At 40.9% G+C, this 15,387-nt stretch overlaps 1 protein-coding gene across 7 annotated transcripts in view; it reads left to right on the top strand.

The window, feature by feature from the left end:
* Nucleotides 1-7,825, top strand: part of SLC35D2 (solute carrier family 35 (UDP-GlcNAc/UDP-glucose transporter), member D2) — a 46,664-nt gene extending 38,839 nt beyond the window's left edge. For 5 of the 7 annotated variants that reach the window (XM_010568678.1, XM_010568677.1, XM_010568676.1 and 2 more), the window contains 5 exons: nucleotides 184-251; nucleotides 1,450-1,485; nucleotides 3,635-3,669; nucleotides 4,719-4,800; nucleotides 5,750-5,947. In XM_010568678.1, the coding sequence (XP_010566980.1) occupies nucleotides 184-251; nucleotides 1,450-1,485; nucleotides 3,635-3,669; nucleotides 4,719-4,800; nucleotides 5,750-5,779 (251 nt within the window). In that variant the 3' untranslated portion in view covers nucleotides 5,780-5,947. The other 2 variants (XR_774425.1, XR_774424.1) reach the window with 2 other exon arrangements.
* Nucleotides 7,826-15,387: the final 7,562 nt, after the last annotated feature.

Below are 15,387 nucleotides of genomic sequence, written 5' to 3'. Positions count from 1 at the left end.
CCCTGAAGTCAGCACTGATCAGTGTCAGTGACTTCAGTGAGAACAAGACTCGATGCTAAACAGCATTTCTCTTCAAATACAACTCAAAAGCTCCTGGTTCTCAAGGAGAAGCCATTTGTTTAACTGGTTGAACTATGTACTTTGTCTAGATTTGGTTCTTATCATTATATTTCCTTTGATTAGTTAACAATGTTGGAATGCTTCATAATCCTCTTCCGTGCCGTTTCCTTAATGGACCAGACATAGATGAGGTAGGATTACTCTGTGGGTTTCTACTTCCAATACAACAATGAGGAATTGTAATTCCATTTAACAAGGGACAGATTCTGCCTCTGCTACAGTCAGTGTGTATTTAACTATTCAGTTGAGTGGGGAAAAAACTGGGCCTGAAGAAGTGTATTTTGATTTGTTTTTAATGCTCAGAGGAGCTTGCAAGAGAAAAAGAATGGTAGATTTCAGCCCAGTGGCAGCAAACACCCAGCGATAGAGGGGAGAGCGCAGCTGGCCTGGTTGTACCAGGGATCAGCAGCCACTCTGGCTCACCACTCACCTGTAATGTAATGGGGTCCAGCCTGGTCACAGCCACAGCTGAAGTGCTGGGTTCTTGTTAGTATTATTAAAACTTACTTCCTTTGGAACACGATTGCTTAACTGGGGGGGGGGGGGGGAAAAAAAAAAAAAAAAAACACCTTATTTAAACACAGCTTATTTGGGGGGGAGGGGAGGGTTAATTTATACATGTATAATAATTTGACAGGATGGAGGATGTGATCACGTTTTTCACTGCCTTGTTGTTATTCACCTCTATAGTATTAGCCATGAAAAAAACCCCCAGAATTTCTAAATGAGAGTTTCCTGCAAAATTTCTCAGGACCCATTCAGTCTATATTTCATCACCTATCACAAATCAGAGATCCCTAAGCAGGCTGCTCGCTTGAGAGCTGCCGCCGTATGATGGCATCTCTGCTGCCGCTGCTACCACTTGTGTTTGGTTGCTGGTGTTGGGAGCCTATCTCTGCATGGCAGTGCTTCCACTGCACGGAGGGGCTACCTCTGTCACTGAGAGCCACTCAGTCTCTGCCTGGCACCTCTGTACTCTGTCGTCTGTGTGCAGCCAGCTTGGTTTGCTGGTGCCATCACTGCCTGGACGCCTTCCAGAGCTTCCAGCTCTCCCCGCATGCAACGACGCGGCTGGGCAAAACGGAGGGCACAGAATCAAAGGGATGCAATGCAGATTTGAACAGCGTGTTTAAAATAAAATTCATTGGGACTTACTTGCCTTTGAGTGCCCCACATCGTAGGCACAGTCAGTGACAACTCGGGGCAACCTAAGCAGCTCTAAAAGCAAGAAAGCTTTCCAGTTGGAATTGCTAGCTTTGTTTCCTAGATAAGCTGCAAACTCTCTTGAGTGTGTCAACAGTGAACTTACTGTTTTCTTGGTTCCTGCAGAACCTCATCAACTGCAACATTATTTCTACTACAAAGGTATGTGACACACTCGCATCTATGTTACATCTGCAATGTACTTTACTGGAAAAAAAATTAGTCCCTCACGAGAGTGACCGGCTAGCTTTCCTGTGTATTTTCATTTAATTTATCAGCAGATAGTAATTTTCAGCAGGATTGTCAGCATTATTTTAAGGACCCCATCTGTTTCTACTGCCTATGAAATATTTTTATTAGAGCTGACTGAAAACATTTTAACACAGTTGCTTGGTTGAGACACATTGTTACACTGCAGCTGAAACATTTTGCAAAAACACATTAGTTTTGGTAAATGGGGATTTGTTTCAGAATTAAAATCTTCAAGACAGGAAGATCTGCAGTTTGACTTTTTGCACTGCACTTGCATTTTTTTGTCACAGTTCTGTTCTGCAAAAATATTTTTGTACCAGGGCAGGACAGAAACTGAAGGAGCTGACTCTTAATTCTGTATTGTTACCTCTCAGTGCTGGTTGGCTACTTCCCTTACAAGAACAGTTATGTTCATGGTTTCCACCTCTGATTAAGATTTGTATTGCTCTGCTGTTTGCAAGCAGCATGGTAACATGAATAAGAGCAGAACAAGAGCTTTGTAGATCATCTCAACCTTGGCTAATATCTTTCTAAACATGACATGAAAATTATCAACACATGTTCATCTTTCTTTGGCTAGCAAACTTCACATCCAAAATTTGTCCTTGCTGCTTAATGACTTCAGGTAGTAAATCATGTAATATCAGTCACTTGAAACAAATTCTTCCATAGTTTGGTGAACTTCCCACTCCTAGGTTTTGTTCTATTTATACATCAAAAGAACAGAAATACCTGCAATATCTGAATGCTACATATATATGCATCACAAAAAAACAGGCGAACATTTTGTACCCTCTCAGTCTGGATACAAAAGGTTTCTCCCTTTATCATTTCCCAGCTTACGCATACCTGAGAATCAACCTCTTCTGCTTCACCAGGGCATGGGGATTCCTATCCCCCACTGCTGCAGCCATGTCCTTTTCAGTCTTTCACGAACATTCATTCACCTTCCTCCAAAATACAAAGAATAAATCATGCTCCTAACCAGCATTCCTCATGGTTAGGTCCAAATCATCTTTATATCTGTTTGGGTATTTTTTCTCCCCTCTCTGCCTTGATTTCTGTAGGATCCTGCTCACCACTTCTTGCAGTGGGATGCCCGAGCTCCAGGTATTCCCGGCTACACAGACGTTAGCAGGATTTTCAGCACTGCAAAAGCAGGACCTTTTCCCATGCTTTCCACTTTATTTGGAAATTCCCCTTCACCCAAGCTGATGTGACCTACCTGCATTGTTAATCTTTCTGAAAATGAAGCTTGTGAACCCCACCCTGCTCCTACTATGCTGTTGTGCACAATGACACTACTGAAAATATAGGGAATTATCAAGGATTGAATTAAGCTGCATCATTCATTTGCACTATTTTTCATTACTGCCCTTTACAAGTTAGGTCACACTCTTATCCTGAGAAGATTCATACATTATGTGTGTTTTTATAAAGAGTCAATAGTATGAGTATGAATTCCCTAGGGACTTGGGCTAACTATCAATAATACTCTTCAAATACAACAAAGAGAAGCAGATTTCTTACCTAAAAATGGATTTAATTTAACTTTAAAAATCATAATTGTGATTAAGTCTATTGCTAAAATAAAAATAGATGATTAAACAATGAGCATCAAAAAGATCCTAAAGCTCTTTTTGGTTGCAGAAAAAAACATTGTCTTTTCATGATTTTCTGCTATTTCTGGTCCAGGTAGAGCCAGCAGTGAAAATACAAAAATGCTGTGAAGTTGAATTTCCCTTACAGTTATGATTCAGTATTGAAGAATGATGAAATTCAGATGCTGTTGAAAATCTTTGGATAAGCATAAGACTTTCACTGCTTAGAAGACTAACCTTTGGAATTTTTTGAAAATTCAGATGATTTGCAGGCTGTTAGAATTTCAAAAATGTTTTCCAAAACTTTGAATGTGCCACATTTTAGCTATTTGAACATATGTATACAAGTGTCTGGGGCTTAAGCAAGTGGAAAATCTTGTGAATAAAACAAGATCAGTTGAAAAATGCAATCAGAAAGAGGGACAATAGATATAATTCTTAATATACTTGTCTTACAGATGACAAAAATCATTTTGAAACAAATGGAGACAAGGTAAAAATAATTTTTTCTAGAACTTTCAATAGCTTTTAGCTACTAAGGCCAGTTTATTTGGTGGTAGCTATGCTTTTTCATGATTAACTTCTGCATTTTACACTATGTCAATCAGTAAGGTTTCTTCTGTTGCTGTTAGTGCTGTGTGAATGAATGGTGGGAACTACCACAAATTGTCAGTCAACTGTAGAACAAGACAGAAAATATAAAATATACATCTGTGCGCAGTAAAAAACATGCAGGTGTTGCAGAAATAAAATAGCATCTGATGGGTCTAATTAGGCAAGAAACAGCATTTGAATATACTGTCATATTCTTCTAAGAGTGGTAGCTATGCTTGGAATAATACTTTTCAAGCTCTGGAAATACCTGTACTACACCAGACAGTTTAATTCAGCTATGCAATTAAGGATCCTTTTTCTCCTTTTAATACAATGTGTATTTTAGACATGGGGGTCCTCAAACCAGAAGTTAAGGTCTTCAGATGGATTTTCTAGAAAACTTTGTTAACTACTGCATTTTAGAGGCCAGTGCATGCTTTTTGTTTTGGCAACAAAATAAGCTCTTACTCTTTAATTGTTTTGTGGTTGTTTTTTTTTTTTTTTTCCTGGTTGTTGCTAAATGAATTGTTTTTAGTGATTTGTACAGGCAGTTGTGAATAGGGAAGCTAAAATAACAGATGCATGGAGCAGGAAAAAGAATGTGCTGGCTAATGAGGAAAGGGGACCTACCAATTACTTAGAAGCATAAAATCTTTCCTCTGATGGCATTTTTTTCTCTGTTAGATGTACAATAGCATGTGCAATGTTCCCATGGTTCTGATTGCACTAGACATTTAAATTTCACTTATGACATTATTCCTAGCTGGTTTAGACTTAGTTGCACCTAACTAAACTGTAAAAATTGGATCCTTTGAAAGTGTAGTCTACAGTATAATAGGAGAGGTATGCCTTCAGCGGGGAGGGGGGAAGTTGGTTTCCACTTGTGAAGGCTTTAACTATAATACTGTCAAATGTAAACTGAATGTAACTGTTCAAATTAAATTTCAGACAGAAGGGTCTTATTCTGAATCTGTCCTCTGGTCTGGGTATTTTCCCTTGCCCATTATACACAATGTACTCAGCTTCTAAGGTAAGTCTTTCGCATTGCTTTATAAAGAAATCCCCATCAAATGTTTACCAAAGTGTTTGTATCAGCAATACAGGTCCAGGTTTTCAGGACATAAATCAGTGTTGCTCCACTGAAATAATGAAGTAATGTAAATTAGCACTAGCCGAGAACTAAGAATCAGTGAAGCTATGTAAATGAAATCTGGCTGAAGGTATATCTGATGATTGGAACATTTTTGCCTTTAATTAAATAGTATTATACCAGTGCTCACAACCTATCCTCATTCTGGGAAATGATGACTTTTACCAGGCTAGCTTAGCTAGTTTACTCAAAACTGTAGGTGCACAAAAGTGCTAGATTTTGCTTATGGAACCAAGAATAAAATTCCTGGTAGGTGGGTGGTGAGTTGCCTGACTTCATAGCTTTCACTTTGAAATTTTGCTCTGGATTAAAACCCCAGAGCTTATAAAAATGAGGAGTGAATGATTTTTACTGAAATTCCAGAAGCAATTTGCTCAGCTCAGGTTTGCTTCCGATGAAAAATTCTAACAATATTTGCCTGAACATGGCTAAAGTTCAGCTTGGTAAGAAAAACCTAGTTATTCTTGGTAAGAAAGTCTAGTTTTCCATTTCCTTCTCTTTTTAACATAAGTTTCTCATTACTCAGAACTTGAACTACATTCAAATCAGACAATTTTAGCTCCTTTAAAAAAGTTTAGGCAATGTTTTTTCAAAGTGATATGGTACATTTGTTGGACTTCTTTCATTCTTGGCTATTTTTTACCTTTGTTTCTTTTTAATGGACTTTTTTTGCAATGCCCTGAAAGGAAACTATTTTACATGTCAGCAGATAGATGTTTCATGCAATATCACAACACTATTGGTATTTAAATTGTAACATGTGTCAAGTGATGGCTTCAAAACTGTCATTTTTTTCTCCTTAGTAGGAGTTTTATATTTCTAATTACAGAGGAATGATCCAAAGTTGTCAAGTTTCTGAATATTTCTCAAAGTTCTAACTGCTAAAACCAGTCTTAGAAGAAACTCAACTTTTACACAAAGAAGTTAGTATATGCATACTGTTCATGGTGTGGAGAAAAACTTAGAAAGATAAACCTTAAAGGTTGAAGCTACAACCCCCCTCCAAATTCCCAAATACCTGACTTTGAAAATCATATTTGTAGGCTATGCTAATAGGTGTACAGTGAAGGCAAGAGTTGTATTTTGCTTTTCTTTTTATTGCAAGAGAAACAGCAGTGTAAGTGTTGAACTGGGAGGGTAGGTGTCAGCCAGAGATGAAAGCCACATGAAACAATAGCTAAAATAAATGGGACTCAGGTATTTATATCTCTGCATTTTCATAAGCGTGACAAAGCTTTCAGTCCAGTCTGCAGTAGTACTTGTTTTATGTCTGGCTTGGGCCAGTGCCAGGCTCCATCTTTTCTGGTGCAGATAAAGAATCAATCTTGCCATTGCTCATGTGCACCAGCAGAAAATGTGTCTTGAAAAGTTCATTTCTATGTTTTTCACCACTGCACTGTGCCTTAGGTTGTGTGATGGCCATTTTTATTAAGGGCCTGCTTACACATATTTGTGAGCATATGTGAAAGTACATAGTTTCCTATGCTAATGTTATTTTGTTTTATCTTATCCTAGGCTTTTATAAGCACTTTCTCCAAAGCACTACAAGCAGAGTATAAGGCAAAGGGAATTATCATACAGGTGATGGTATATCTTGATGTATTTGCCTTCATTTTAACAAATTCTTCAAGAATATCTGAGATGCCTAAATCTGTATAGTGTAGACAACCTTGGGGAAGTGCTGGGTGACACTGTCAAAGCTCTGTCTCCTCCCTGTATGCAGCTTTTTTCCTTAGTCTACCATAGTACCATTACTTATCCCACATAGTGCCTTAATCCATTGCAAAGATCTGTTATAATTTGTCAGATGCTGTGGGATTCTGCAGAATGAATGGCCTTATGTAAAAGTTAGATGACATTACACCATTATTATGATTTCTTATTTTAGGTAGTGGCTCCTTACAGTGTTTCTACTCCGATGACAATGTACCAAAAACCCGGGCTTATTACAAAGACAGCAGAAAAGTTTGTTAGTGAATCACTGGATTATGTCACCTTTGGAGATGAGATTTTTGGATGTTTAGCTCATGAAATGCTGGTAATTGAATTTGATACTGTGTAAATGGGTCCCAAAGGCTAAACCAAGGCTGTCTGGGCTCAGCAGCTGCTTTTTACTGATTTCAGAGACCTTAAGGTTGGACATCAAATAAGAAACAGTGGCTAGGTTGTTAAGGCTAATATGGCACCAGTAAACTATGAAGGGAGGAATACACAAGTAAAGCATAGTGGTATCAGCACAGTGTGGCTTTCTCCGCTTTTGTGTCTTGAGCTAAGCTCAGTTTGATATCTGGTTAGTCTTTATCGTTTCTCTAGCTGCCTGCTTTCACGACCCTATTAGGAGCATTTCTGAGACCCCTACTCCTTTATAAAAATGGGCCAGCAGATTCAAAAGTTATTAGTGGGGAAGGGGAAGGACATAAAACCAGACTGTGCTATCACATAAGCATCATTTCCTTAGGATATCAAGCTAACAAAATAGAATAAATATTTATACATGGCAGCTGTTAATGATGAACATTAAATGGAAGTATAGGGAAGAGAACAGATTTGCTGAAAACTGAGAGGAATTAACATTTCCCTCTAAGAGAAATGCATATACTGAAAGTATAAAGTAAAAGTTTTTGCATTTGCTGTTTTCTATGACCTTTCTGAATACTCAGTTAATTTCTCTCAAGACGTTTCTATAACCCTTTGCCTTTGTATTGTTTTTGCTTGATTATTCCAAAGGCGTGCGTCCTGCAGTTCGTCCCTTTATGGGTGTTCCACAGTGACAGAATTCAAGAAGCAGTCCTGCATGTATTTACCAGTTATCTGAAGAAGAGGTGGAGGAACCCCTAACAGAGTCATTTTTTTTTCAGAAGACATGCAATGTGAAACCCCAGCAGGATGCATTTTACTATGTCTTTGTGTGTATGAATGTGGAAGGAATCAAATGAGTTTGAGCCATAGCTCCATCCAAATCACCTATCAAGTGATAAATGATTTGATCCAATGAATCTATTAAGTAAATTCCTTTCTGTCCCTTTCCAAAGACCATAAAATTTGCTAGAGCTGTTCCAGTAACTTCTGTAGGCTTCAGATAGGTTCTAGGAGATTTACGTTACTATTTTAACATAAGCTTGGAGGCCACAAATATTTACGCTTATTTGATGTTCACAAATAAAATAATTTGCTTTAATTCCAAACTTGTTCACAGTGTATTTTGATGCTTTCAGTGAGTGTTTTGTGTCTTTGGTTTCTTCTGAAAAGGCAAGGAAACTTGCAAGAAGAAAAAAAGAAAGCTTTCAGAGTCTAAAGTACACATGGGACCTTTGGAATACTGCAACCTTAAAAAACGTATTTCTGTCCAGAGCCTGTGAATGACTTCATCCTCTGAAATATCTGATATGGGCTGGAGGAGGCAGGAGCACAGGCAAATATATGCAGTAATTCTACCTTTCTGGATGAATCCAGAAGGCAAAACTTTCATTGTAGATACCTGTGAAGATCATACTGGGTGCTATTAAAAAGCATTTCAAGTCCAATGCAATCATCATGCACGGTCAACATGGGTTCACAAAGGGAAAGTCCTGTTTAACTAATTTGATATCCTTCTATGATAAGGCCATTCACCTAGTGGATGAAGGGGAGGCTGTGGATGTAGTTTTTTCTTGATTTTAGTAAGGCTTTTGATATTGTCCCTCACAGCATCCTTCTGGACAACTGTGAGATGAGCAGGTACATGGTGTGTTGGGTGAAGGGCAGAGCTCAAAGGGTTGTCGTGAATGGGGCTGGTGACTGGTCACCAGTGGTGTTCCTCAAGGGTCAATTCTTGGGCCAGTTCTGTTCAACATGTTTATCAATGATCTGGATGCAGGAGTTGACTGCACCATTAGCAAGCTTGCTGACGACACCAAACTGGGAGGTGCTGTTGAGTCTCTTGAGGGACAAGAAGCCTTGCAGAAGGATCTAGATAGGTTGGAGCGTTGGACAGTCATCAGTGGGATGAAATTTAACAAGTCCAAATGCCAGATTCTGCACGTGGGATTCAGTAATACCAGACACAAGTATAAACTGGGGGAGGAGTGCCTGGAGAGCAGCCCTGCGGAAAGGGATCTGGGTCTGCTGGTGGACAGCAGGCTCGATGTGAGTCAGCAGTGTGCCCTGGCAGCCAGGAGGGCAAACCGCATCCTGGGGTGCATCAAACACAGTTTAGCCAGCTGGTCAAAAGAGGTGATTATCCTGCTGTATTTAGTGATGGTGCAGCCTCACCTGGAGTACTGTGTGCAGTTCTGGGCCCCACAATTTAAGAAGGATGTTAACGTCCTTGATTGCATCCAGAGGAATGTGATGGTTTTTTTCACCACAAAGCTGGTGAAAGGGCTGGAATGTTCTATGAGGAACAGCTGAGGGCTCTGGGTTTGTCTAATTTGGAGAGAAGGTGGCTGAGGGGTGACCTCATTGCTCTCTGCAGCTTCCTGAGAAGGGGAAGTTGAGAGGGAGCTGCTGAGCTCTTCTCCCTGGGATCCAGCGATACCATCCATGGGAATGGCTCAAAGCTGCGCTAGGGGAGGCTTAGACTGGACATTAGGAAACACTTCTTTACTGAGAGGGTGGCCAAACTCTGGAACAGGCTTCCTAGAGAGGTGGTCGATGCCCCATGCCTGTCAGTGCCTTAAAAAGAGGCATTGGGATAATGCCCTTAATACCAGGCTTTAACTTTTCATCAGCTCTGAAGTGGTCAGGCAATTGGACTAGGTGATGGTTGCAGGTCCCTTCCATCTGAACCACTCCTATTCTATTCTATTCTATTCTATTCTATTTAATCAGATGTAATTCTGTTTGTTAAAAATCAGGAATTTAAATGCATCTTCTCATTTTGCAGGTTTATTTTACTTCTGCATTTCAAAAAGCTTTTTTTAAAGCTGCATTAAGATAGCAAAGACCTTATTAACAGACATAAGTATATGTTGGTGGTTTTTGGTCAAAAGTGAGGAAGAGTCTCTGTAATCTTTGCTACACAGGATGGAGAGGAATCACAAAATGTATCCTACTGGCTCCAGAGATTCCTGTCTGCTGCATTCGAGCTAGTGACATATATGGGCAGCAACACATAGACTTATAATACAGCACCATGGGGGTCCAGCTTTCCGCACATGCCTCCTATCTTGTTGCTGTAATTCTGAAAAAGAACAACTAAGGATTGCACTGAGATGTCTGAACTGAAATAATGAAAATTGTGATACATAAAATGAAATGTATCTTTCCTGCACTAAAATCAGATCTGATCTAGGTCTGCACTCATAAAAAAATAACCTTATTCACATGGGTTCCTAGGTCCTGCCATTTAATTCAGTGAAGCTGCTGATACACTTACATTCTTTCATACCAGAATTGGAGATGGAGAAGTAGCTCACTTAGAGATCAGTATTGCTAAACCCTAGTGTTAAAAAAGGCTTGGCTCACACCTAAAATGCTGATATTTTAATATACTGTAAGTATTCTGTATTTCTGGTTTGGATTTTTTTTGAACCTTTGAAATTCACATGTTCAATGCTTTTTCTGTGCCCCCCCTCCAAAAAAACCCTCAAACCCCACAAACATTTATTTTATATATAATTGGATAAGCTCCAATTCATACCTAATGGCATGATTCTAGAATCTGGTGCTTTAAGGAAAACACAAGCAAACATGGATCTTAATAAAATTATGTCAGTGACAACATTATCATATCTCTCTGGAGATGGGATTTTAAATGAGTCTTTTGACTGTGCTGAAAATGAAATCCTGTCTTTGAATAAAAATAGTATCTGAGCCGTACTCCTGAAGGACAGTAGAAAGTGTTGAGGTGTGGAAGCGCTGCAAAGTTGCAGCAGCAGTGTTTCCATGGGAGGTTGTCCCTGTGTGGAACCTTTCTCCAGAATTCCCTGAGACAAAATAGCTGCAGTTACATCTGTGGGGGATAAAGTTTAATAAATATCACCTCCGGCCCCCAGAAGAAATTATGCCGACTAGTTTTAATGGTCTGTAAGTGGAAGTTTTAACTTCCACTTTGTGCATGTGGAAGTGTATATTTCAAGATAGGTTTGCTGGTTTTTAAGGATGGAGCAAGGCAGACATTTCTTTTTCGTGCTCTTAATCATCATTAGAAATAAAAGCAGTGGAGAAATTTTTTTTTTAAATCAATTCTGTGATTCAGGAGCAAAAGTATCACTGATTCTTAGAGTATGAAATCAGTTCAGTCTTTTCAAAATGTTTTCTAATTAATTCCTCTTAGGTTGTGTCTCATCATCGAATGATGACTTTCTGTTCTCTGGAACAGGTAACCATTTCTTTCTATAACTGTAGAAATTTTTCAAAAACTCCTCTTGTACTATATGCCCATCACATCTCATAGCCTTTTTAATTAAAGGGCTTGTATATTTCTCTATGGCCTCTTGTATTTCATGCCTTAATATAAAATAATTCTTCAAATAAAACTACTACTGAATATTACCTCCCAATGTAGAAAACATCTTGAAGTGAAGAATGAGGCATCTGTGCTGGCTTTGCTGGCTTTGAAAAGCAAGAAATAGGAATGGTTCATCATCACTCCATAAAGACTATGTTTTCAAGTGATTAAACTATGTTCTTCTAAGCGTGATACTTGTGCAGCTGTGCAGAAAATGAGTATGGAATATCATATATGATACATATTACATGTAGGCCAAAAGCTGAAGTCCCTGGGGGAAATATGCATTCAATAGGAGGCCTGAGTGGGGAATGCAGAGTTTGTGTTTGTCATTGGTATAAGTGCTCATTTCTCCATGGATGTGTATTTTCAAGCAATATGTTCTCATATACAGCTGCCCACAGGCAGCTGTTAGCATTTGATTTACACGTGTGAGTAGTCCCAGCAGGGTGAGGCAACTCCTACAGAGCAGTGGCTGCTCCTGCTCTGCTCAAGTCAGTGAGGGTCACTTAGGGAATTCAGTGGCAGCAGCAGCAAACCTGAGAACTCCCTTGCCTGCAGCTTGTTGTGATACCACAAAACGTAGCTACAGATTCCCTTGTTTTTGTTCTGATTTTCACATGAGTTACCTAACTGATGCTAAAGAACCTGCTTTCACTCTCCCCACAATGACAAAAGATCTCTGTGTTTGCCGCTGGAGACAACATACCAGCTTATCTGACATACAGGGACCCCAGTAACACTGAAGTAGCATTGGCACATGCAGAGGTTAGTGAGCAATGGAGACTTGGTTTCCAAGGTTTACAAGTCCTGTAATCTATGACAAGTGACATTTCCATATTTCTTGTCTCACGTTTGTTTATGGTTGTGCATGCTACATGAGTCTTGCAGGCTGTTACTGAAGTTGAGCAATCAGCTCAACAGAGATTTGTTTCTCTTGAGGAACAGGAGGATCTTGTTACTCACTGCTCTTGGCTGGTCACTCTGTTAAAGTAGCCATGTTTTGATCTTTTGGCTCATAATTTGCACAATATTAGGCTGGGATCTTGCTGACTTGCAATCTTCAGTATGCTGTCTTTGACAGCACATTAATGTAAGGCTGCAGAGAGTGGGTTCTCCTCCTTCGGCCCTTCAGAGAAGTAGGTGGGTGGATCAGCCATCAGCGTGTAAGCCTGGAGGAGAAGAGGTCATGCCTTCCCCTTCATTTTGTAGGCCACGTTACTCCTCTGAGTGCTGAACAAACAGCTCAAATGTTGTATCATCTGCTCTTGCTGCTAAACTTGGACCTGGCTGATGGGGAAACAGAAACAGAGGGGGGAAATGGCAAAGTTTTTCCCAGCACTCTCTGTCTGGGGAGGAGTTGGAGGAGCAGACCAGCAGGTCGGGCCTTCTGCTTCCCCCCAGCACCCATCGCATGGGATTTCCTGTTTTGCGATAAAACATTGCTAATAACAATAAAAACACTTACACACCTACACTTCATGGACTTTGCAGAAGGACTCAGCATTACCCGTTTATGGACTGGGAAGGAGAGGTGCAGAGAGGTGAAGCACCTGCCCCAAGTCACCAAGGGAAAGGAGGCAAACACTGTCCACCTCTCCTCAGCCCCAGCTGCATGCCTGGCCCTCCAGGGACACCCAGGGCTGGGAAAGTTGAATATCATTGAATTAATTAACAAAAATAATGGCTAACCACCTAGACCCAAACCCTGCTGTGCTTATGTGCTTATACCCTGATTCCAGCTGGGAGTTTGAGAAAAAACTGCTCTCTGGGCCTTAAATACAGAGTTATGCCTACTTTCCCCAGCGTCACAGAATCACAGAATCACAGCGTGGTTTGGGTTGGAAGGGACCTTCAGAGATCATCTAGTTCCAACTCCCCCCTGCCATGGGCAGCGACACCTTCCACTAGACCAGGTTGCTCAAAGCCCCATCCAACCTGACCTTGAACACTTCCAGGGATGGGGCATCCACAACTTCTTTGGGCAACCTGTCACAGTGCCTCACCACCCTCATAGTGAAAAACTTCTTCCTTATGGCTAGTGTGAATCCACCCTCTTTTAGTTCAACACCTTGTCCTGTCACTACAAGCCCTGGGAAAAAGTCTTTTTCTGTCTTTCTTATAAGGCCCCTTTATATATTGAAAGGTTGTGGTAAGGTCTCCTCAGAGCCTTCTCTTATCCAGGCTAAACAACCCCAACTCTCTCCGCCTTTCTTCATAGGAGAGGTGTTCCAGGCTTCTGATAATTTTTGTGGCCCTCCTCTAGACCTGCTCTAACAGTTCCTTCTCTTTCTTGTACTGGGGACACCAGAACTGGATGCAGTACTCCAGGTGAGGTCTCATGAGAGCAGAATAGAGAGGGAGGATCACCTCCCTTGACCTGCTGGCCACATTTCTTTTGATGCAGCCCAGGATGGAATTGGTTTTCTGGGCTGCAAGCTCATGTTGCCAGCTCATATGTGATTTTTTTCATCTACTAGTATCCCCAAGTCCTTCTCTGCAGGACTGCTCTCAATCTATTCATGCCCCAATCTATGCTGATACTGGAAATTGCCCTGACCCAAGTGTGGGACCTTGCACTTGGCCTTGTTGAACCTTGTGAAGTTCAAATTGGCCCACCCCTCAATGCTGTCAAGATCCCTCTGGATGGCATCCCTTCCCTCAAGCGTATCAACTGGAGCACTCGCCTTGGTGTCATCCGCAAACGTGCTGAGGCTGCACGTAATCCCACTGTCTAAATTGTTGATGAAAATACCGAACAGTACTGATCCCAAGTGACAGGACACCTCAACGTTTCACCGTCCCTTCAGCTGGAAGAAGAGCTCCATCTAGTGAGGGCCGTGCTCCCTGAGGCTGCCTTAGGAGCTGTCTATCCACCCTTTGCCAATTTTGGCCCCAACCAGGGTCCTGGAGTGGGAAAAAACCCTCAAATCTGCCTGCAGACCCCCTTGCCATGGGGACAGGCAGCAGGGAAGGCCACCATTGGTTCCAGGTCCCCTCAGCTCTGGCACCTCCATGGCACAAGAGCCTTGGCCATGGCCACCTTCCTCATGGGCTGGGTGCCAGGCAGGTTGAGGAGCCCTCATTTTGTTTGGGGACCTGAGAAAAATCACCCAAATGATGGTGGTGCAGAAGCATTAAGCGAAGGGCAGGGCATGGCAGGCCCTTCAGGAGTGTGTTGCACCCACAGTTTTTCCCCAAAAGGGCTTATTTGGGGATTTTACTGCAGGGAACTGAACATCCCCTGTTTTTCTGAGCAATCAGTGAGCAGAAGGGAGTTAGAAAGAAAAGCGCTGGACCTATGGAAAGAAGCAAATGGGATCTGAAAGTACAGTGTAGCACACAAAGTAAAACATTTTAAGAATCTCATTTTCTTTCTTTCATATGCTCACACTGATTACATTCCCCTGCTTTGCCCCTGTGTGTGTGCATGTGCATGGTGACCCAGGTGTAATGCAAATGTTATTAGCGACTTGGGTTCACTTGAATTTGGGTTCAATAAGGGCCCCAGTTTGCATAAAATCAGATCTTTTTGAACTTCAGGCTCCTTTTAGGTATCACAGTGCAAGTGTTCACTAAGGGTTTTGAAAGTGTAGGCCAGTATACAGTTGTGGGTTATTTTTTTAAATTTTGAATCTTTCTTCTTTTTTTCCCCCCCAAATCACTGCTTGTTCAGTAAAGAGGTTCCAAGCTAAAACAATTTACAGTTGTGGAATGCAGACACCAAATCTTTGACTCACACAGATTTCAGTTATTGAGCTAGTCCCATGTTCGGGCAAAGGAGACAATCACTCAAGAAAAATATCTAGTTAGTCAGCAAAACTACTAGAATAAAGAAAATGGGAACTATGCAGTGCAAGATTGCTTTTAACAATATGATGTACTCAATCAGTGGATTACATCAGTAATTGAGTCAAAGCCTTACTTTCACAAAGATTGGCGCTCCAAATCTGTCTAGACAAGCAATTTACAGTGAAGGGGGGGAAATCTAAACCATTGAATCCTAATGTTGTAAACAGTCTGTTATCAAGACTGGT

This window comes from Haliaeetus leucocephalus, unplaced genomic scaffold (genome assembly GCF_000737465.1).
Source record: "Haliaeetus leucocephalus isolate CR32 unplaced genomic scaffold, Haliaeetus_leucocephalus-4.0 Scaffold251, whole genome shotgun sequence".
Classification (NCBI taxonomy): domain Eukaryota; kingdom Metazoa; phylum Chordata; class Aves; order Accipitriformes; family Accipitridae; genus Haliaeetus; species Haliaeetus leucocephalus.
The sequence above is the reverse complement of the archived record's forward strand: the minus strand, read 5'-3'. Positions and strand labels throughout refer to the sequence as shown.